Genomic DNA, 23,065 nt, shown 5'->3' with positions numbered 1-23,065 from the left:
AGATTTATAAATACTATCTCAATTGGTAATAAGCAATTTCCAGAATTGAAAATCAATCAAGCACTCAGATTTATATTTGTATTCCATTGCTATCAGCGGCATAGTTATTCCTTCAAGACTAATATTCTGATCATAAACTGTAAATAGTTAAAAGAGATCAATACATTAAATGTGCAAGTCTGATAAGAAGTTTATTCCATTTAACACCCAGAATTGCAAATTTGCCTGTACCTGTCAGAATTTGGGTTAGTGATATTGCTCATATCTTTAAAAATCTGGTCGAAGTTTCACTTTTATCCAAAAAAAGAGTACAAACCCATTTAATATAAATGCTAGTTGGTATAAATGCCATCTCAAATAACTTTTTCAGCATGAGGGAGGACAAGGAATGGCCCTGTCAGCTGGCTTTTTCAGCATGAAAGTTGAAATAAATGATGGATGACACTAGGATGATCCTATGTTTTTGTGTAAGTTTGAATATTTTATGTACTCATTTTCTGGAGGCATTTGTCAAGACTAATTTTATCGAACATTTGATGTCCATGATCTCCACAATCTCTGAGATTGCTCCATGTTGAAATTTCTTGGCTCTAATTCTTAGAGTGATTCGTTTCAGCATTGCTTACCAAATATGACTGCAAGGCCAAGCAATTTTTTCCAATCTACTAATTACTTCAAATTATGTTTAAATTGTATTTTTGATACAGAAACAAAAACTGTAGTGGTAATATTGTAGAAAAAAGTAAGACTAATTACAAGAGTAAATGAGAAGAGGGTAAAAACCTAGTTTTATAATCCAAAAATGTATGTCAATAATAAGAACTCTAGGATCTGATTTGAAATATCTCAGAAAATGGGATCTCTCTGAGGTGCATGCTTTAGGTCCTTAGGTATATCATTGATTCAGTGTTTTATTTGGGATAAGTCTAGTTGTCTTGTTCAGATCTGCAATTATGGGTTCATTTTGTAGCTTTAAATTTGACCTTATGGCTTACGCATATAGTCTATTCATCTTTGTCTAATAGATAATTGTCTATTCTATGTTTCTTTTGTTTTAGGGATGGGCAATATTTATGAAAATCTTAAAAGGGCTTCCCTTCTTAAAAAGGAAGCACTTTGGAAGGATTTTCCATTTTATTGGGAGGAAAAATAACTCTTCTAGATCAGCCTCTAGAAATGTGTATAAAAGTTAAAAAGACGATAAGCAAGGGTTTTAAAATGGTATATACACATCCTCTCTTTTTAGGACACCAAACTGATGTTTCACTATAAATTGTTTCTTGGATGGTTTAGATTGAGACAAGATGAGTGAATTTCAAATGCATAAAATGAATGTTAATAAATATCTTTGGTTACTAGTATGTGACCTTAAAATTTGATGGTAATAACTTTAAACAATGGGATGGTGAAGTTCAGTTAGCTATAGTAGTGTAGGTACATAGAAAAAAGTGTTGAGAGTGAAGTTGCTTGAAAAAGATGTTGTCCTTTCATTGAATAGTCAGCTAAGAAATCTAGTGAGAGTGGAACTTTGGAACTTTGATACATTTAGATGGTACTAAAAGTTGATATATACTCGATTGTTCCTTTTTTAGTCATTTTGTATAGGTAGTTATATGGTGTTGGGTTGTGGTAGTTTGGCTCTGGGTGTTTACATGGATGGAGATTAAATCTTTGTAGCAATCCTTTTGTTGTCTGAGTTTTATCCCTGTACAACTTTGTTATGATCTGCTTGAAACAGTTATAATTGTAAACTATTTATACACAAAGTGTGAACTAGTCTTCTAATCTTTCACACACAATCTAATATATTCATCTCATCAACACTACATATATTATACATTAAAAGGATATATGAATGGAGATATATTAGATACAAATAAATGAAGATTAAGAGAATGAAATTGACTTCATGAAAATTACACAATTTACATCTAACTTTGTTGGGACATTTTCTCCCAATAGATATAAAACTGATAAAATATGATTATATGAATTTCACCATTATAAATAACTGTAATGATAATAAATATAATCAAATTATCTTTATATTTGAAAAATAATCATAAATAAATATAGTTTTTAAATGAATAATTCAATTGTTTTTTTTTCAATGGAACATTTTTTACCCTGCTCAAGTCCCCTGACTCCGTACTAACTTTGCTCCCTTGATTTGAGCATAGAATAGAAAATATCATAAATCACTTGCAACTGTAAATTGAGAATTATGCTTCCTTTGCAGAAAACGTTGAAGCATTAATTGAACATTTTCCATGGGTTCTAAAGCTATTTCAATTGATATGCAAATTTCACCATTTTTTCTTGTAGTGATATATATCAGCGTTCCATGCCATTAGACACTGAAATTAGTACATGTTTTGGTTGCAGGGAATGAAAAATGCTCAATAGGATTAGGTGCTCTTCGCGAGTATTATAAAATTCCATCAATGGGACCAGCACATAGAGCAATGGCAGATTGCAATGTACTAGCGTTGGTGCTTCAAAAGTTGTCATTTGATCTCAAGTTAACTGTTTCAGATCTTATTGAGAAGGCCTTCAAGATTTCAGATATTGCATTATAAGAGTCAATATCTCCAAAGTGGTGACACAGCAAATTTTTGGATTGCATGAAAACATGTAAGAGAAGTTTTATTGATGCATTCCTCTATGCAGGAGAGAAAAAAACACATTTTTTCTATTTAGTTTCTAGAGGAGCGTTTTGATATATACATATGTTAACAAATATGTATTCTATTCTCAAGTCAGGGCTCTTGCCTAATGTTCTCCACAATTTTGCTCCACATCTTCCTACGCTTACCACTTCCCCTTTCCCATGTCCATACACATTTATGCTCTCATCCTACCCACTTGCTTATCATTCCTATTCATATTTTTTATTTTGTCCTTCTATGGCCTAAGATTATTATGTGTTCATAAGGTTATTCTTACATCCCAGCCACTTGCTTATCATTCTTACGCACACATTTTTCATTAGTCCTCTTATGGCCCAAGATGGCAATCCTTGCATTTGGAAATGTGTCATAAGCCTAAATTTAAATTTGATCAATTTTCAATCTTTACTGTTTTTGTACTCTACATGGTACGTTACAATGCCTTATTTAAAAAAAAAATTCAATGCACTCATTATAATCATAAAACAATAAAATAATCCCCTAAACAATTTGTAACTTTTTAATTGGTGAACCTAACTTTGCACAACCATTTTAGACATGCATGGTTGAATATTATTGTTAATCATTTTTCAAATTTTGAAGTGGAGCCAAGAAAATTTAATTCTATATGACTAATCGAGAACACACAAGGCATTTTGTCATGTCCATTTCTCATGATATTGCTATTAGGACTTAACAGTGTGATTTTGAGTCAAACTCATTGAGCCATGTTTTATGAGTAGTGATTCAACATGAATCCATCTCTCATGAGAATAAATGGAACACTTGGCACTCATTGGATCTAGGTGATGCTCATAGGGGTGAAGCACCGGGACTTCCCGAGAGGTCACCCATCCCAGTACTATTCCAGCCTGAGCACACTTAAGTACATAGTTTCCTCCATGGTCAAACTGAAAGCTTGCAACCCCATTTGCAAAACCTTCCCCAAATGTTGTTTGTTAGTGTAAATAATTAATTATTTACACTTTACTTAGGTTAATGCATTATTAGTTGTCATGTAGACACCTAAGAGTATGTGTAGTCATACGAGTTGTCTTGTTGACAACACAAGAGTTAGCAACTTATTTAAGCACATGGTGTCTACAACATCTCTCTATGAGATACACCTTGTTATGCTAATCATCTCATTGTTGCACATACATTCATGCACAATGGAGGATAATCCACTTCTAGTGGACGTGTGCTTAGTTGTGATGTTTATCACTTTGTTGACTCCTAGTCATTCTAGATGCCTTTATATACAGGCACTTCTACTGTATATTCATCAGATATTCATTCTCATTATTGTTATTATGATCATACATTATTGGTCCATATTATGCTAAGTGCTTGAGCTTCTTGATCTCGGCGTTATTTTGGCCTAAGGCAAATTCTTACATAGTACCAAAGTTATACCAAATTCTTACATTGTGCCTTATGAACCATTCATTAGAAAGCCCCTTAAGCTCATCAATTGATAAGTAGGAGATAATTTCTACAAGTCAAATTGTGATATTGCTATCAGGATTTAACTGTATGGTTTTTAGTCAAACTCATTGACCCATGTTTCATGAGTAGTGATTCAACATGAATCCATCTCTCATGAGAACAAATGTAGCACATAGCACTCATTGGATCTAGGTGATGCTTACAGGGGTGAAGCATTGGGACTTCCCAGGAGGTCACCCATCCTAGTACTACTCCAGTTTGAGCGCACTTAACTACGAAGTTTCCTCCATGGTTAAACCCAAAGCTTGCAACTCCATTTGCAAAACCTTCACCAAGTGTTGTGCCTTGTGAACCATTCATTTAGAAAGCCCCTTAAGCTCATCAATTGATAAGTAGGAGATAATTTCCATAGCAAGTCAAATTTTGATATTGCTATCAGGATTTAATTGTGTGATTTTGAGTCAAACTTATTGACCCATGTTTCATGAGCAGTGATTCAACATGAATCCATCTCCCATGGGAATAAATGGAACACTTAGCACTCATTGGATCTAGGTGATGCTTACAGGGGTGAAGCACTGGGACTTCATGGGATGTCACCCATTTCTTATTCTAAAAAGTAGTTCCTTGCAACCATTCAAATTCGGGAAATCTCCTCAAAGACGAATTTGAGTTTAAGATTTATATTTGTAATACTAAGTGATGACCATACAATAATAAGATAAAAACATTAATAAACATGGATAGTGATTAGTAAAGAAATATCTAACTACTTTAGTGAATAATTTTAATGAAATAATTATGGAGAAGTAACTAAGCAGACGACTTCTAAGAGATTTTAATAGCCAATTTTATTGAAGGAATTGAAGAAGTGGTTTGATTGTTTAGAACAAATAGTTTAAGATATCATTAACTTTGAAACTACAAAATTTTAATGAAATAATTATGGAGAAGTAACTAAGCGAAGGGATTGAAGAAGCGGTTTTATTATATAGAACAAATAGTTAATAAAGATGTTATTAGTGTTGAAACTATAAAGATAGTGATGCATGTAGATTAAATAGAGAATAGTCTAGAGAGGAAAAACATATGTGTGGAGAGATGATAATAGAAAAGGTTTGATTTTAATAAAGATGAATAGATCAATAATCAACTTCATATGCAAAAGAGTGCATGATTCCCTAAGCAGGTGATTAAGAATTATAAAGAAAAGTTAAAGAACATTGAAAATATAATCAATTGAGGAGAGGTTTTTATGTTGTTGCTTGGTTTATTTTTGCTAACAATAGTTCAACTTTTTTGTGCCACAATTTGTAGATCAAGTGGCCCCATGGATGGTAATGTTTACTTCTTAATTTTTAGTGGTATCCTCAAAATTATTTCTAAATAAAGTTTTAGTAATATTCCTTCCAAATAAATTTGTAAACAAAATTATAGGGAAATAAAAAGATGGAAAAAATGACGAGGACGTGTTATTTCATTAATAAGTAGTTGTTGCTTATTTCTAGCCCACCTTTTTATTCCATAACTCTTTTTCATTTTCTTAAAAATAGTTGCTTCACAAAAATAATAACAAATTCTATATTTTTCTTTCCTCACAATTTTTATTTTACACAAGAACACTTTGCTACTCAAGTATAAAATTATTTTAAGAAACAACATTGAAACATTGGGTAAGTGTCTAAGATACAATTTAAGTTAGCAAACCAATGTATGTAAGATGAAGAGACATGTCTTCTACATCATAGGAAATTTGTTACCATTCAAACTTGATGGTAATAAAAGGAGATTTAATCTTACTTAAAAGTAGGGAGAAAAATAAGATGATAAAATTAGATACTATATTTGGTTCAATTCATATCGAGAATTATGAAATTGTTGGTGCCTTCAAGATCTTGATTCATATAGTATAATCCAATACATTCTTCAATCTTTGTTGGTGCTCCAATCTAATAGTCATGTGGAGATATTAGACATAATGTTGGATAATACTTGTGGGCATTACTATTGATTTTCTTGGATCGTTGTAAATGTAACAACAGTGCCATAAGTTAAAGTAATATCGAGTTAGCAAGATTAAGGATATCATTAATCATAAGATATCCACCATTTTGATATCAATAGTGCTAGGCTTCAAAATTATGATATTCACCAAATACTCCGAGTAATGGTCTTTAGAGTATGAACAATTGATAGTCACCATGTACTCAATAAGGTAATAGTCTACATAATCTCAACATATGATATTCTATAATGCCTACCCCTAGTTGACTTTTCTTGTTGGATTGTTGAATTCTTTAGAGCTGGTTCTATGATTATGTTTTATGATTATTGGTGCATGGTTACCAAATTGATTATATGTTATTTCTTACTTAGTTGATTATTTGATGAATGACTTAGTTATTTCACATGTTCATAATTAGTTCGATGATGATATATGTATGTTAATTTAGTGATTACAGTTATCTCATGATGATTAGTTAGATGGATTATTTATATGCAATTCTATAGTTACTTACCCCATACTTGCATGTGTATGGTGTACTTGTCTGATTTACTTTATGATTGACGTCCTAATGTGGTTGAGGGAGGGAGTCGTAGTCACCTGCTAGTGGAGATCTACATGATGCACCACTTTCTGTCAATGCCTATTCAGTTTAGAATATATGATTATGTACATGCGTGGATTTTATGCAAATTGCAAATACCAGCTATCGACTTCCCTGAATTGCCAAGATGAGCATACCTTATCGTAGTATCTCAATAGTATAAGTGGGGAGATAATTCTTGAGTCCAAATCCTAATCTAAGCCGATTGTCCTAGAAAGTAGGACAAGTATTTGAGTTTTTTACCTATCTGAATTCGTCAAGTGATGGGAATTTGTGATTTTGACCCTAGAGTTTGATTATATTCTGTCTTCAGTTGAGTTTGTATTTGGTTTTGTGGGTCCAGTGTATTTTTTAATTGTAATTAAATCATATTAAAAAAATAATTTAATTATTTAATTTAATGGAAATTTTATAAAGAAAATTTAATATTTAATTAATTGAGAAATTAACTCAATAAAAGAATTAAATTTAAAGATTTTATTAAAGTTCTAATTATGGTATTTTATATTTATTTAAATTAATAATAATTTATTAAGGAGTTTTATTTTAATTAATAAACTCTAAATACTATTGTTAGTTAAATTAATAAATATTATATTAAAAGTGTCTCATGATTTAATAAGACAAAGAAAGTATCAATTTAATAAAATTTATTTTAATTAAATTGCATAAAACTTGTGCATAAAATTAAAATAATAAAAATATTAAAATATAAAGGACATTTCACATGATTGCACAATCCAAGACCTGATTTGGGGGGAAATTTTTTTATCAAGAAATTAGAGTTCATTTCTCCACACATAGGTTTGGAGGAGCCGATTTCCAAAAAAAGGGTTTTCAAAAGAAAAAAAATTCTTGTGTGTTTTGTGCATTCGTTGTTTTTGCATTAGATCCATGTAGGATCTTGTGGGTTTGTGCAATAGTTGTTCATTCTTGATTTCTTTGTCTTCTTTGTGTTTGATAACTTATTTTCAGAATTGAATTGAATTTGAAACCCTTGTTTGTGATTTTTATCGTTCTTCATTTGAGAAATCTCTATTTATAAATTGAATTTGAAACCCTTATTGTTCTTTGTTTTGAGATCATCTGTATGTTCATTGGAAAATTAAAACTCTTGTGTTAAAATTATTGCTCTTCGTTTCTTGAAAACATCTATGAATGAATTTAGTTTTGAAACCCTTGTTTGATGAACTGGGGATTCGTATATGGATTTGTTGAAATCAGGATGTGGGTTTTGAAAAGAAACCCAATTTTGTTTTGTAGATTTTGAATGTTTGATCCAGGTTTCTATACTAGGTTTATATTGAAAAATTATATATATATATATATATATACACCCCATGATTTAGACATCAACGACGATGTACTTCTGCGGCAATAGTAGGTATTGCTGACACAACAATACTCTATTGCGACAGCCATGTGGGCAGGCTGATGGGCCATTAAACACATCGTTTTTGTTATATGTTTCGGTTTTAATTTTATTAATATTTTTAAAATCAATAAATTTAATATTTTAATAAAAAATTAATTATAGTTAATTTTGATTTAAATAATAATTAAAATTAAAAGATATTATAATATTAAAATAATTAATATTATTTTATTATTATAGTAATGATAATTATTAATAAATTAGAATTATATATTAATAGTTAATTATTATTATTTTAATAGTTAAATATTAATTATTTAACTTTCTTAAGTTGAATATATGTTATATGTTAGTTTTTAATGACGAGTTTGGGGATGGTTTCTGTTTTAAACCAATATGATTATTTTTGAATTATTTATTTTAAATCCAATGATGATTTAATTGAATGATTATTGTTTTGTGAAATGAGAAATTCGGTAAACTAGGGTTTTGCTTAATGGCACACTTTTATATGAAAATGATTTATAACACTAGGGAAATGCTATGATTCGAAAACCTTAGTAGATATCATATTTTGAAAAGATAAAAACTATAATGTGTATGTATACTGAACTCTTATGTTTTGATAACGAATTGAACTATGAAACAGTGTTTGAACAACTTTATATGAATTGTTGAATCAGTTGGGATTCTAGTGAACTTAGAAACCTTAGTGAATCTGGCAACTAGAGAAATGGAAATTGAAATCCTGATTGAGATTGAAAATATTATGAACTGTAATATTTGGAAATGAAAATGAAAGTTTGAAACCATAGTAAAAATTAAATCTTTGTATTTTCAAAACCTAATGTATTGATAAAGTTACATTGTATGTACTATAATGCGATGTGTGATTTACTGATGTTGGGTTCGGGTTGACTTAGTGCTTTGACCAATTAGGATGTTTACCAGAGGCTTGGGAGTTTTGTTCTATGATGTCATGATGATGTTTTGATTACATCTTTCATACCCGACCATGGTGATGTGTCATGTGTGTGCTATGATGAGTTTGATCATATATTTTGATGTGCTTTCCAAATTTTTGTGTGGAACTGAGGTGAATGGTATGACTTTCTTGATATAACCTTTGAGTCTTCGATCAGTTATTTTTAATTGCTTTCCAGTTGCTTGTATAGGACTAAGGTGATTAGATGATTTGTTTTTGGTAATGACATATTATGATATGAATGTGGTTTACATATACTTGATTTTGGATCAATCCTATTAGGATGATCATATTGGTGAAATTTGTGATTATGATCAGTAATATTTTAGTACTTTCCAATTGCTTGTTTAAGAACTGATGTGTGGTTTATAGTCATTTGAGGTCTTTTGCTTTTGCTGAGCTTAGGGTAGGTTATCTGTATGTCATGTTGGGAAGTGGCTTACAATGGATGCTGAGGCCCTAAAGAGGCTAGTGGGTAACCCATTTTAGGTTATTTTAATAAGTGATAATATTTTATTAAAAGAGTTAAAATAAACAAATAAAATATTGGTACCACATAAAGTCACTAGGGGGTCTAAAGTCCTAAAAGACTGCCAAGGTAACCTTAGAGTTGACTTGTTAGTATGTCTTGTCTGTACGAAAGGATAGTGAAGTTGCATAGAGACACTAGGGGGTCCGAAGTCCATAGTGGCTGCCAGGGTAATCTTAGAATTGGCTCATGTGATGACACTTGCCCACTTGCATAGTAGATTTCCTATGTGTCTATTTTGCCTCTGGGATTAATTGATACTTGTGTCTTGATACCTTTTGAGATAGTTTTCTTTCAGGTGTTTCCTTGACTTAGATGTTGGTTATGTCGTTGATATCCATATGGGATTTGAGTTTATCTCCTCAGTGCGATGGGAGTGAGCCATTTAGGTTCCACGAGGTCGGGTGGTAGTGCATTTTCTTATACTGTTGAGATCTAACTGTTGGATGTATTTGTGCAATTGATCCTTTCTTTGAAATATTGTATTTCTGTTGGATGATTATTTCTCTATTGTATTGTACTAGATTATCAAAGATCATATGAGATGATGTATTTTATATTTGTTGTATATTATTGATGATGTATATTCTTTGAGCTTATCATACCCTGTGATTTGTACAATGGATGATTAAGCATTTTTTATTATTGCCAAGTGACAACTTATGTAATTGTATATTTATTTAAATAGATTCATACTTGTGTTTATTCCATGATGTGGATTTTGGTTATGTATTAGATTTAATATTAATTAAACTTAAATGTGATTCTACGTCATGGGACCCTTTGGAGATGTAATATGTTCATGATGGTTGTATGTGTGTGAGTTATTGCTTCCTCTAGTTTATCTCTTGTTATTATTGCTTCCGCTATATTATATCTATTGTTGTTTATTATCTTTCAAAAAAAATGTTTGACAAACTTAGTGAAACTTTAGGTTAATTTCTTTTGGGTTCTCTAGCGAGGCATTACATATTCACTAAATAATCTTTGAGTAATGACCTTCAAAATGAGATGCAAGATATTTACCAAATACTATGAGTAATGGCCAAGCTAGAACATCAAATCATATGATATTCACCACGTACTATGCCTAATGACCTCTAAAACATCAAATTGCATAACATTCACCAAATACTCAAAAAATTTATAAGGTATGTGGACACACATTCTCATAATGCTACCATATAAACATCAACCATGCAAAGTTTAATATATCATGATTTGCATAGATATCACAAGATATCCATCATAATAGAAAGTTAAGTTATTGTAAGATCCTCACCTTACAGTAACTTCTGCAAATACAAGTGACATCATTTGGAAGTCATCACTTCCTCATGATGTATACATGGGGTAGGCCCATTAAAATGACATAGTGATGAGGCATATTCATAAATCATAGTCCTCTTGACTCCTACAATTTATTGATCACTAGAGATTCCATCTCAGCATGGTTTACTCTCTTTGAATCAATATAATCGAGATTATCGAAGGTTGACTAAATCACATCCTCTATATGTTTCTTTTCTTTCAAGGTTGCCTCTAATGAAATGTTAGGCTCCTTGTGAATCTCAATCTCCCTTTTCCCGCAAGAGCATTCTCAAAAAAGATCAAGGCAAGTAGCTCTTATAATACATATACAGAAATACAAATAAGGGATTAACTATAGAAAGTAAATAAAGATAATTTTCAATTTATAATAAAAAATACTTATCCTCTCCTTATCTCAAATTCCACTTAATTGATCTTCTTTTCTCCAATTTCAAATATATATTTCCTAAAATGCAATTCTTTTGATGAATCAATCATCCTATTTGTTCAACATATCCATTGTAATGGTCTCCTTTCAAATATGTCATAGTCTGATACCCCACATGAGGGAAATAAGGTTTAATGAAATAACAAGGGTGACCTATAAGAGGTGTGACCTAATAGCATAAAATATGCCAAATGTGCAATGGATTTCCTCAATGTTTACTTGTCCAAGCCCGTGTTACGAAAGATCAATTCCAAAGTCTTAACAATAACAATATATATTTACTTCTGATTCAATGGATCCACGTAGACTTCTCTTTTCAGGGAAAAGACACGCTTAGACTTTTTCAGCGTGTACCCGTCCGAGTGTTTCAACTTCTGTGGTGGTGATAAAATGATTTATCTTATATTGAACCTCCCACGTACAAGTTTTGATCCCCTTTGTTTAATATATTTTGTTAAATCTTTCGTTTCGATGGTTTCCATTCTTTCCATCTCACGATGATACTTGCTGTTATGACAAGAACTACTCCACGTCTTCCTTGATTTCTCTTATTCTTCCCATGGTGGCGATAACAACTTTCTTCATTGTCCACGATAATTCCTGTTTTCTCTCCCACGTCAGTTCTTGCATTGACGGGTCCCTTTATAATTGCTTTTCATCCTTTTATTTTTGCCCACCGCTCCATGGTTGACATCGACTATGGATATTGCCAGGTAAAACACCAACACATATCACCTTGGTCATTATTGTTGCTTCCTCTATAAATTTTTTTGCACACTTCAACCTCTAATATACTCTCAGCAAATGATCATTCAATGCACCATATATCATGTTCAGCAGCTTATCAAGTAGAATCTCTGCAACAAAAAGTTATGGAGCAATTTAATTTCCCTTAGGATTAAAGTTGTCAAACTTGTCTATAAATTCTTTGAGAATTTCATGAATCTTCCATGATGTAGGAAAACATATTAAATCATCTTTCGATGTTATAATCATGTTTAGAGCTTGTGGGTAAAGTATCTGATTCAATATCTTTCAAGATTCTTCTACTTTGAATGGGGCGATGTATGGTAAATGAACAAAGCACGTTAATTATTTGACATGACGTTGCATTGGTGAGAAACATCCTCAGGGATATAAAATTGGCCCTCACGCAACTTCAACGATGGGCTAGCGCAGTTACTAGACATGCATACATCGTATATGGTGGCGTTGACAAGGCACACTATCTACTTTTTAAGAATATCATGGGGTGGATGTGAAGTGATGCTGGGAAACCAGTGACATGCTTTCTTAAGTGTCAGTTACGAAGAGAGCTCACGTGGCATAATGGGAATCCACCACCTCTAGCTAGATTGCCACTTTCATTATCCACACGGGTTGAAAGTCTTCTCCTCAACTCCTAGTCTCCTATAAAGCTACTCAAGGAACTACTTTGGATAAACGCCTTGAAATTATCGTCATATATTTATACATTCACTTCTGCCATTTGCATTGTTGTGGAGATATATTTTTCTTTTGCATCACCATGAAGAGAGATTGCTGAGTGTCTTAATGCTCCCCATATTCATTGTTAGTCCTTATCAACGTTCATTTGCATATAAAATCACTCTCTAAGAATTGTAACCTTGTAACGTGCTCTGGTATCATATTGATTGATTTTCTCATATCCTTCCAAATGCAATAACATTTCTATGATGTTTGGTATGTGTCTTCCAAATAGCAGCGATCTTTTATTTATAATGAGCAAGTGCTAAGAAGGGACATGTCCCTGTATAGGACATGTCTAACTGAAGCTACCAGACAGCAACAACAACAAATTGATGAGAAACAACAAATACATGATCAATTATCAAAACAAATAAAATAGCATATGTGTTATTGAATTAGTAAAAGGGCACAATATTTGGAAAGTAATTACTCAACACCAGGTTTGAAGGCAATGTGCAATTAATGTAAGGAAAGCAATCATTTCATATAAGATGCCTCTTTGAATAGATAACAAGTCCTTAAGGCAAGGTGTGATTTAAAGAAGTTAATAAAGTTGGTTAATTAAAATAGCGGTAGGCACCATTTGGTCAAAAGATAATGAATACTAAGAGGTTATGTCTTTTTCATCCAAAGGATGTGGCTACTCAAATTGCATTTAGAATCTATGACAGGAATGATAAGGAAATGCATAAAAATTTGCAAATTGTAGTTCTTGGTTATAGGGCAAGTTCCTAGGTACACGGTGAGATGAAAGATACAATATAGTTTGGTAGTTCTTAGGTACATACTCCTCTATCATCCTGCCATGTACAAAATTCAAAGTATAGTGCATAAAGTCAAACATTTAAATCAAGGCCTACCTCATTGAGGGGTGTCTCATCCTTCACAACACACCTCAATTCTTCAATTCGTATGGGATCAATTTTCTCATGTTCATACACATTTATGCATTCATCCGACCCACTTGCTTATGATTCCTACATACACATTTTCTATTTTTTCCTTCTATGGCCTAAGATTAGTATGTGGTCATAAGGTTATCCTTATATCCCATCCACTTGCTTATCATTATTACGCACACAATTTTCATTACTCCTATGGCCTATGATGGCCATCATTGCATTGCAAAACATATCATAATCCTAAATTCAAATTTGATGATTTTTCATCTTTACTCTTTTTATACAAATTCACATGGTACGTTGTAATGCCCTTATATTTAAAGACATTCAATGTGTTCATTATAATCATAAAATAATAATATAATGTCCTAAACAATTTGCAACTCTTTAATTGGTGAACCTAAGTTTGCACAACCATTTTAAATATAGTTGCATGGTTATATATTATTGTTTATCATAACCCAATTATTGAAGTGGAGCCAAGAAAATTTAATTTGATATGACTCATCAAGAACACACAAGGTATTTGTCATGTCCCTTTCTTATTCTAAAAGTTAGTTCCTCACAACCATTTAAATTTGGGAAAACCAGAGAACTAGAAATAAAATGAAGAAAAATGAGAGATGTATGAACATCCCCTTGATGATGATCCTTTGAATAAGAAGGATTTGAGAGGTAAGAATAATGTGCCTCAAGGGGAGGCTGAGGACAAAGATAATTATGATGTTGATGCTAAGAAAGATAATCTGGACATGGATGAGGATAATCTAAATCAGACCTTTGTCCTAGAAGATCATGGGTATGTGAAGGGCATCTTTGGCAACCCAAGTGCGATGAGGAGGGATATTGATAGTATAAAGGAGAAAATGTAGGATCTCAGAAGGGAGTTCGAGCACCTAATAAAAACTAATGGGGGTGAGAAGACCTTAGGTTAGTGTTGGTGTTTGAAAATGTTAAAACAGTGCTAAAACTACTAAGCGACAAAAGGCTTAATACCTAGATATCAGTACATACACAACCTAAAGAATAGCCAATTCTCATTGTCACTTGCCTATGCGAGGTACTAGGACCTAACTTCAACAAAACCTCAGACGGTTTTCTACTCTTTTGGCTCTGTAAAAACCAGGGCGGGTGTACCTGGGGATGGTTAAAAAATGGAACAATTGTATGAGAATTATTCTTAGTTTCATTTTGATTCTCATTTCTAAATCCTCAAGCATATACATAACTCTTACCAAATTGGTAAACACATCCCTTGAACAGATATGGCCAAGAAATCTTCTATAGATCTGCAGATGTTTTCAACAGCAATGGCTAAATGAAGCTAAAACATTCCATGCAGGCAAGTACTGGCCAACTTTGAATATCTTACAGGAAATAAAAGTAAAATTTGATTTTATGATGTATTTGAAAAAATCAGTCATAATATACTTCTCTTTTGGCTGAAAAACTTTCGATCAGTGCCTAATCCATTGGGGTTCAGAGTCTATAGTAAATTCTTAGATCTAATTTGTTGCTTTGCAAAAAATTCTTGTCAGCAATTCTTATCAGAATTTATCATTCAAAAATCCTTTTCAATACCTAAGCAATCTCATCACATTCATCAGAGCCCTTATTTAATCCATTGAATTAACAGCAATAACAAATGGATGTACAACCCTACTAGATTGCAATCAATTGCATAAGCTTTTACTCACACAACATCAAGGTAGCTAAGTATTTAAAAGGAGACAAAATTCAGAAAGAACTGATATGGGGACAATTCATAATTTGTATTCATTTCTTTTGAAAATGGTATATCCTTTACAATAGACCCAGAAAGACCTTCAGAAAAGAAGCACAGTTCTTTCTACATTCATGTATTTTCAGAAATTTTGACAGAAAAGTATACTACAAACTTGCTTTCCAAATGTTTTGGACCAAAAACAAGACTAAGCACAATACTTAGTAAAAACAGAATTCGGACCATTCTTTAGCCTTGGGATCTCACTTAAATAGTGTGAGATGCAACAAGCTTCAGGCTAAAGAAGGGGACAGGTGTCCTTTCAAAAGAAAGACAAAAACAAAATAACAGAAAAATCAACAACATTTCTTGGCGGGTCCCTTTCTGTTATGCTTCTGAATTGTTGAGACAAGAGCACGATCTGACCTTGCAATCATTCTTCACTTTCGATGTACATACCCATGAGGTCTGTAAGTGATGTATCATCTTCTGTTACCTGCAAACTCACTTTAACCTGGGGATTTTCCATGTCATCATTGCTGATTACAAGGGTAACTATTACTTTTGCATCTTCTTCCTCATTGTCTCCTGACATCTGTTCACTAAATTGATTTTTCCACTTATTAAAAGTATCATCATCTGGCCAATCAAAACTTAGAGTTTCTCTTTGTATCTTTATTAAAGAATTTGCATTTTCCTCTAAATCATCAAATTCTTTTCTCATAGCAGTATAATACAATTGTACTTTTACCAGCTCCTCGTTTGTCTTTGCCCAAAACCAATGGCCAGTCTCACTGATGATGTTTATTATTCTGTTATCGAATAATTCATCCATTTCCTTTTTCCATTTTTCTTTTTCCTTTACTGTATCAACAGATTCTAAAGCACAAGGAAATAGGGTGAATTTTTCAGCAAGATATTTTGAAAAACAGAGTATCAATCTTCTCTGTAAAGAATCTCTTTCATTCTCAAAATTTTCTAACTTATTCAATAAATCAAAAATCTTTTCAACTTGATGATAAGGCATTTGGACTGCAGATATACATATAATTGTAACATCATTATTTCTCTGTCTCCATTTCTGTGCAAGAGAATTTAGTCCATCCTTTTCTTTATTCAACTCATCTATGAGGGTTACAATCCTTGTCAACTGATCATAAAAAGTTGACCATTGTATTTTATCCCTCAAATATGTCACACCCTGCTTCCATTTCTCTTCCTGCTGATTTCTAAATTCTATCTGCCACTCATGTAATTTAGTTTTTTCTACTTCAAATTCCTCTGCAGTATAGAATTGGGGTCTTTCAGGGGTGTCAGGTATTTCAATGATAGGGGTTAATCCAATAGATGACTGTGGAGGATATGCAATTCTCAGTGTACTGGATTCTCCCACTTTCCTTTTTCCAAGTATCTTCTCCAATTGAGATACCCTATTTTCCAGCTCAATTCTCCTTTTTACCTCTTGATTATAAGCATCCACCACTATTTCATATTTACTGTGCATATCAATCATTTCCTTCTCTTCTCTTTCTGTAGAGGCCAAGGCAAATTTAGAATAATCCACATTCATGTGGGCTGCCTGTACATTTGAAGTATCAGCAACTCTCCTTACAATGATACTCCCTATTAGTCCTGAATCATCAGGCTGTGATGAAGTAGTCCTGGATCCTCTTCTCAGGGACCACATAACAAGGGCAGCTTGATCATTGCTGAATGTTGTACCCAAGAATTCCTCTTTATTTGGATCCTGTAGTCCTAAATTATTTGATACAGAATTAAAAATTAATGCATCAACAATATCCCAATTGGGCAATAATAAAATATTTGCATTTTTTACCATCTGTCTACCCTCATCAGGGGTTATATTCTGGAACTCTTGCATCATTTGTTCCTTTATTTGATTTTGAATGGAGGCCTCATCCATTTTTGGATGCTCTGTTTTCATATTCTTACACCTTTGCTCAAAAATGTGCATGTTTACCCTCCATGCAAACTGATGGAAAGCCCTAGATCTTACAAAACTGTTATCAGACAAAAAATGCTGACTGGCTTGTTCCAAAACAGGGTCCAATTCCCTTCCTCTGAAATCTGCTACAGTTAATTCAAAACTTGGCACATGAGGTTCCTGGGGGTTCCCTTCATCAATTTCTGCTTGTGTAACAAAAATTTCTCCTTGTGACCCCATTTGTTCAAATTGCTCATTGGTGAGCTGCTCTTCCTCAATTCTCATTGGAGTTTGAGAAGGTGAGTAACCTTCATCAGGGGATTCTTCTTCCCTTATTATTTTTCTTCTTTTGGGAGAAGGTTCAGGGGGTCTTTCTTCCAGGACAGTACTGGTAGATTCAACTACCTATTTTTCTTTGTGTATAATGGGCATCTGCTGCCGAACAATAGTATATCCTATCTTCTTTCGTACCACCAGTGGACCCATTCCAATGTTGGGGGTGAAACCCAATTTTCTCATAACCTCTCTGGCTTTATCTGGAAAAGAATCAATAAAATGCTGTTTCTTCTCATTCATTACTTCCATTATCTCAGAGAAAGTACTCATGAGCTTATTTATCTTATCTGCATTGGTTGCAACATTACTAAGAGGACTGTAATCTTTGTCAAAACAATTAATAAACTCCAAAACTTTTGAATAGACTCTCCATTTTTCTTTCTTTATTTTTTGCTCATGGAGAGAATATTCATTTCTTATTATATCTTCAGGAAAATAGAATTCATGCTGAATTGGACGAAGCTTAATTCTAAGTCTAAGAGCAGAGTTAAAGAAACCTTCTGTATCACAAAAACGAGCATGAGACACTGCCATCTTATATTGATCCAAAATTTTGTGGAGAAAGACCCACCCTTCTTTAGTTATCACAAATTGGTGGGCTATAGTGCAAGTAGGAAAAATTGATCCTGTTCCCCTTTTGTGCAAAAGGCCTCCTCCACTCCTCCCAACTGCCACAAAAATTCAGCTATCCCTACCTTTAAAGGTACCTGATAGGGTAGTACATGGGGTGTTCCTTTGAATCCATAGACCCTAATGACAGTTGAGACTGAATATGGGATAATATCTCCCCAATTATGTAAAACTTTTAGACTATGGGGTTTGTCCATAGGCCTAACAAGATGCATTAGTGCCTTAGGAATTCTGGGATTATCACTCAATATGAGGCATCTTAGTTTGGAGGCAAAGTGCCTATCAAATCTAACAAAGCTAGCATTTTTTGCTTCCCAAGTCATGTCTGCACTCCATAATTGGACTGGCAGTGCCTCCCCCTCTTGTTCCCTATTTAAAACCATTTCTTTACCAAAATAAGTGGCCCCTTTAAAAAGAAACATATGCATCAATAGGGAGTACTGACCCCAAACCTTTTCCACCTTGCCCTTTGCAATCCCCACCAATCCCTAGTGAATCTCATTAGCCAAGTAAGATGCAAAATCAAAAATTATTTCCACACCAAAAGAGGAGATTTGGGTGATCATATACATGAAGCTCACCGGAATAAAATCTTCTTCGCCCTCTCCAAAGACTCTGCACAGGGTCCTATATATCTCTACTGCCCTGGCATTAAAGCATGATTTCTTGAATGGTTCTTTAGAAGACGATGTTATGGTTGGGAGGCCTCCAATCCGGCCTATGTGGGCTTTCAGTGCACCTTGTCTAACTACATCCCTTTTGGACATATATTCTTTTTCTAACTCTATCAAATTAATGGGCACATGATACATAGTGAGAGCTCCCAGACTGAAAACCTTCCTAATCTCCTCGGGACTGATGGTAACTAAAGCCTCACCATCCATTCTTCTCACTACCTTAGTGGCTTGGTCATAATTTTTCGCTATAGCTTCAAGCAGGTCAAAATCCATAAACACACTGGGGACAACAAGCTTTCCAAGATCAAAATTCCATATATTGGCATGAGGGGCATATAACTTCCTTTCTGCAAACCATTTTTAAAATAAACTCAAACCAGTTTGAGAAGTTTGAGCATCCTGAACCCAATTACCCTTATCATACAATCCATCAGCTATCCTTAACCTAGGGTTCAGTGAGGTTAACCTCTTAACTTGCACTATTTCTACAGTAGACTCAGGAAGCAACTCAAGCAAATCATCATGGACATTTCTATCCAAGTAGTTTATTGCACCTGAAAATCCCTTCTTCGGAGGCATCTTGGGCTATCTTTTTAGAACTTAAAAGCTTACGAAGATTATGGCAGTATTACTTACTTGAATTCTGTCTCTGTTTTCCTCTGTATTCCTGCAAATTTTTAGCGAACAGACAACTTGACAATTTTTATCAGACCTTGGCACACTTTTCTTTCAGTAATGGCTTCTGCACAAGAATGGCTCCAAATCTTTGCTCGCGTGAGATGAAACTGATGAAATCTCTCTGTATTATACTCTATTTTTCCTTACGGACAAAACTTTCTTGTCTAATTAATACAGAGAGTGGCACTACATTTTTCATTTAAAACTGCGTCGTCGATCTTCAAAGATCCTATGATCATGTGGTGCAGAGAGAACAACTAGGAGTTGTATTTGCCATGTCAGTTATTTTACCCAATTAGAACTTGCCACGTACAGAATTCTTTCTTTGATGGCGCTTATATTTGGACCCACTGACGACTGAGAACATGTGTCAGCACATCGCTACTTCGTTATGCATAAAGAACGAGCACCTTTCCATAGCGAAGCGGCGACAATCGTTGATCTGATCCGGAAATGATTGAAAGATATGCTACAGGGCTTCTTAAGAAGGAAGGCGATGGGCCCAACTCGCTATGTTGCTATAATTATCTCCCTTGCAACTCTTTATAGCGAGAAGACGACAGCCGTTGATCACTTACCAAATCAAAGGTGAGGAAAAAGCACAGGATCTCTTGATTTATATTTGCTATGTCGCATGGCTTAACAAGCATGCAACTTGTCATAGCGAGGTAGCGAGCTCCGTTGATCCACTTCAAGCTGACGTTCAGGATTTTTTGTACATTCAGTCAGATAGGCATTAATGAGAATCGGATCTTTGCATAGTTGGCACATGTCAAAATTTACCATAGTCATTTATCATTCCACATCACCAAAGATCTTGCCGATCTTTTACCATTTTATGGGGCCTCACTAACTCGCTAACGGTGAAGCACTTGAATTTTTCGATAGCGAGGTAGCGAGCTCTGGCACTTAAAAGGATTCTGTGCCAAAAAATGCAAGGGTTACCCAGTAATCACTTTTGTCAATTAAAACTGATTTTGACAACGGTATTTATGACTAGTCATGCCACCTGGTGTAATTATGATACAAGCAAGATGCAATGTCATCATCTTCAGATTTTCATGTGGCCTCGCTAATTTGCTAACGGTGAAGTGCCTGATTTTTCCGATAGCGAGGTGGCAGAATGTTTGAAAAAACCATCATTTCGGCTCTGATGTCAGATATTCTAGTGGGTCCCTATCCTTTTTGGACGGTAACTTGCAAAGTGTACCTGCACAATAAATCATTTAATAAGCAAATCTTCGATCGCTGTATCTTCACTTTACGGTCCCGCCTCCTAAAATACTCAACACTCGTTACCTCGCCATACTTAATAAGCATGCAACTTGTCATAGCGAGGTAACGACAACGGTAGATCTAGTCGGATCTGACGGTTGGGACAAATAGGAAGAAAGGTAACCCGAGAGAAAAGGAAAAGGAATATGACAACATATTCGTCTCTTTTGAAAATTCAAAATTTTGCGCCCGACAATTTATGAATAGAGATGAAATAGGGTTTACATGATGATTATTTCTTATGGATGGATTATCCAAAACCCTATGCTTCACTTAGGAATAGAACATTTGACTTTTCTATGATTTAACAGAAAACTTCTACTACACAAAAAGTCAGACCAACAGTTAGCATTTGGATAGGCTTTCAAATGTGATTGAGAATGTTGAAGAAATCACTAATATGATGAAGAGAGTCCCACCTCTGGAAGTTAAAATTAGAGCTATTGATCAAATGATGAAGGATACATCAGAAGAAGATTGACATTTTGGATAGTAGAGTTGAGGGCACATAGAATGTTTTGAAAATTTTTGTTGATTAGAGTTGTTCCATTTTGAAAGAGCTATTGTTGATAATATTAAGATTTTACTGGATAAGCTAGAGCAGGGGAGAAATAACCAAGGTACAAAGGAGACAAAGGATGATCATGGCCCTAGTAAATGCACAAGGGCTAATTTGAAGAAGATCGAGGTCATGTATGATAAAGAGATTAATGAGTTGAGGGCCTCTCCTGTCAACATGAACATTTTGGTTGACCAAGCTACTAATCTGCTGAAGACTATATAGTTGTCATGTTGTTGTCTTTATTTTTTGCCTACTATTTAGGGCTTTCAGTTCTAGCTTTTTAATCTTGTTTTGGTGTTGTTCCAAAATTCCTCTTGGACTTTAATTGAAACTATGCTTTTCTCTGTGTAAAAGGTTTTGGGTCCTTTTAAAACCTCTTTTTACTTAATCAAAATCATTCAAATTTGGGAATCTCATGCAGAGATAAATTTGATTTTAAGATTTATATTTGTAATACTAAATAAGCATACCAAGAAAAAGATGAAAATATTAATAAGAATGGGCAGTGATTAGTAAGGATGTGGTGATTTATAATTGAATGCAACAACTAAGAAAAATCTAATCACTTCAGTAAATAACTAATATAATAATTGCAGAGAAGCAACCAAGAAGTTTAACAACTAACTTTATTCAAGGGATTAAAGAAATGGTTTGATTTTTTTGATTAAACGGTTAATTTAAAGATATTATCAGCATTGAAACTACAGAGATAGTGATCCATGCAGATCAAATAGAAAATAGCTTAGAGAGGAAAATCATATAGGTGGAGAAATGATAGTAGAAACCCATTTTATTTAAGATGGATGGATTGATAATCAACTTCATATGCAAGAGAGTGCATGATTCCCTTAGTAGGTGCTTTAAAATTATAAAGAAAAGTCAAAAGAATGTTGAACATAGAATCAAGAAAAATTAAAGAGAGGTTCTTATTTTGTTTCTTTGCTTATTTTAATGTAACAATAGCTTCTTAACATTTTGTAGCACAATTTATAGATCTTGTAGTCCCATGGGTGATAATGTTTGTTTCTTAATTTTAAACTTTACCTTCAAAATTATTTTTGGATAAATTTTTAGTCATATTCATTCCAAATAACTTTGAAAATGAAATTGTAGACAAATAAAAAGATGTGAAAAAATGGCGAGGACATGTGTTGCTTTTTTCAATAAATACTTGCTGCTTATTTCTAGCCATCTCATTTATTCCATAACTTGTTTTCATTTTTCTTAAAAATAGATGCTCCACAAAAATAGAATATGATCTACAATTTCTTTTCCCTATAACTTTTATTTTATGAAAATAGGATGTCATTTTAAACTATTTGCAGAGGTGAAAATTGCCAAAATGAGGGGTTGAAAAGGAATAATCATATTGTCCACCCACGCACAAATCTCAAACTTGTAGGTAGAGAAAACTTTGGATTAAGTTGTTGGAGAATCAGAACCATCCTTGGATTGAGATATAGACTATCTA

At 33.4% G+C, this 23,065-nt stretch overlaps 1 protein-coding gene across 2 annotated transcripts in view; it reads left to right on the top strand.

The window, feature by feature from the left end:
• The window catches only part of DPD1 (Polynucleotidyl transferase, ribonuclease H-like superfamily protein), a 96,510-nt gene extending 93,433 nt beyond the window's left edge, over nucleotides 1–3,077 (top strand). For both annotated transcript variants that reach the window (XM_089832228.1, XM_089832226.1), the window contains exon 5: nucleotides 2,386–3,077. Coding sequence is in view for 1 of the 2 variants with exons in the window: in XM_089832226.1 (XP_089688352.1) it covers nucleotides 2,386–2,579 (194 nt within the window). In the remaining variant the exon portion in view is untranslated. The remainder of the gene's footprint in view (nucleotides 1–2,385) is intronic.
• Nucleotides 3,078–23,065: the final 19,988 nt, after the last annotated feature.

Source organism: Cupressus sempervirens, chromosome 5 (assembly GCF_028749045.1).
Source record: "Cupressus sempervirens isolate cs-2001-9-10 chromosome 5, ASM2874904v1, whole genome shotgun sequence".
Lineage (NCBI taxonomy): Eukaryota > Viridiplantae > Streptophyta > Pinopsida > Cupressales > Cupressaceae > Cupressus > Cupressus sempervirens.
The sequence above is the reverse complement of the archived record's forward strand: the minus strand, read 5'-3'. Positions and strand labels throughout refer to the sequence as shown.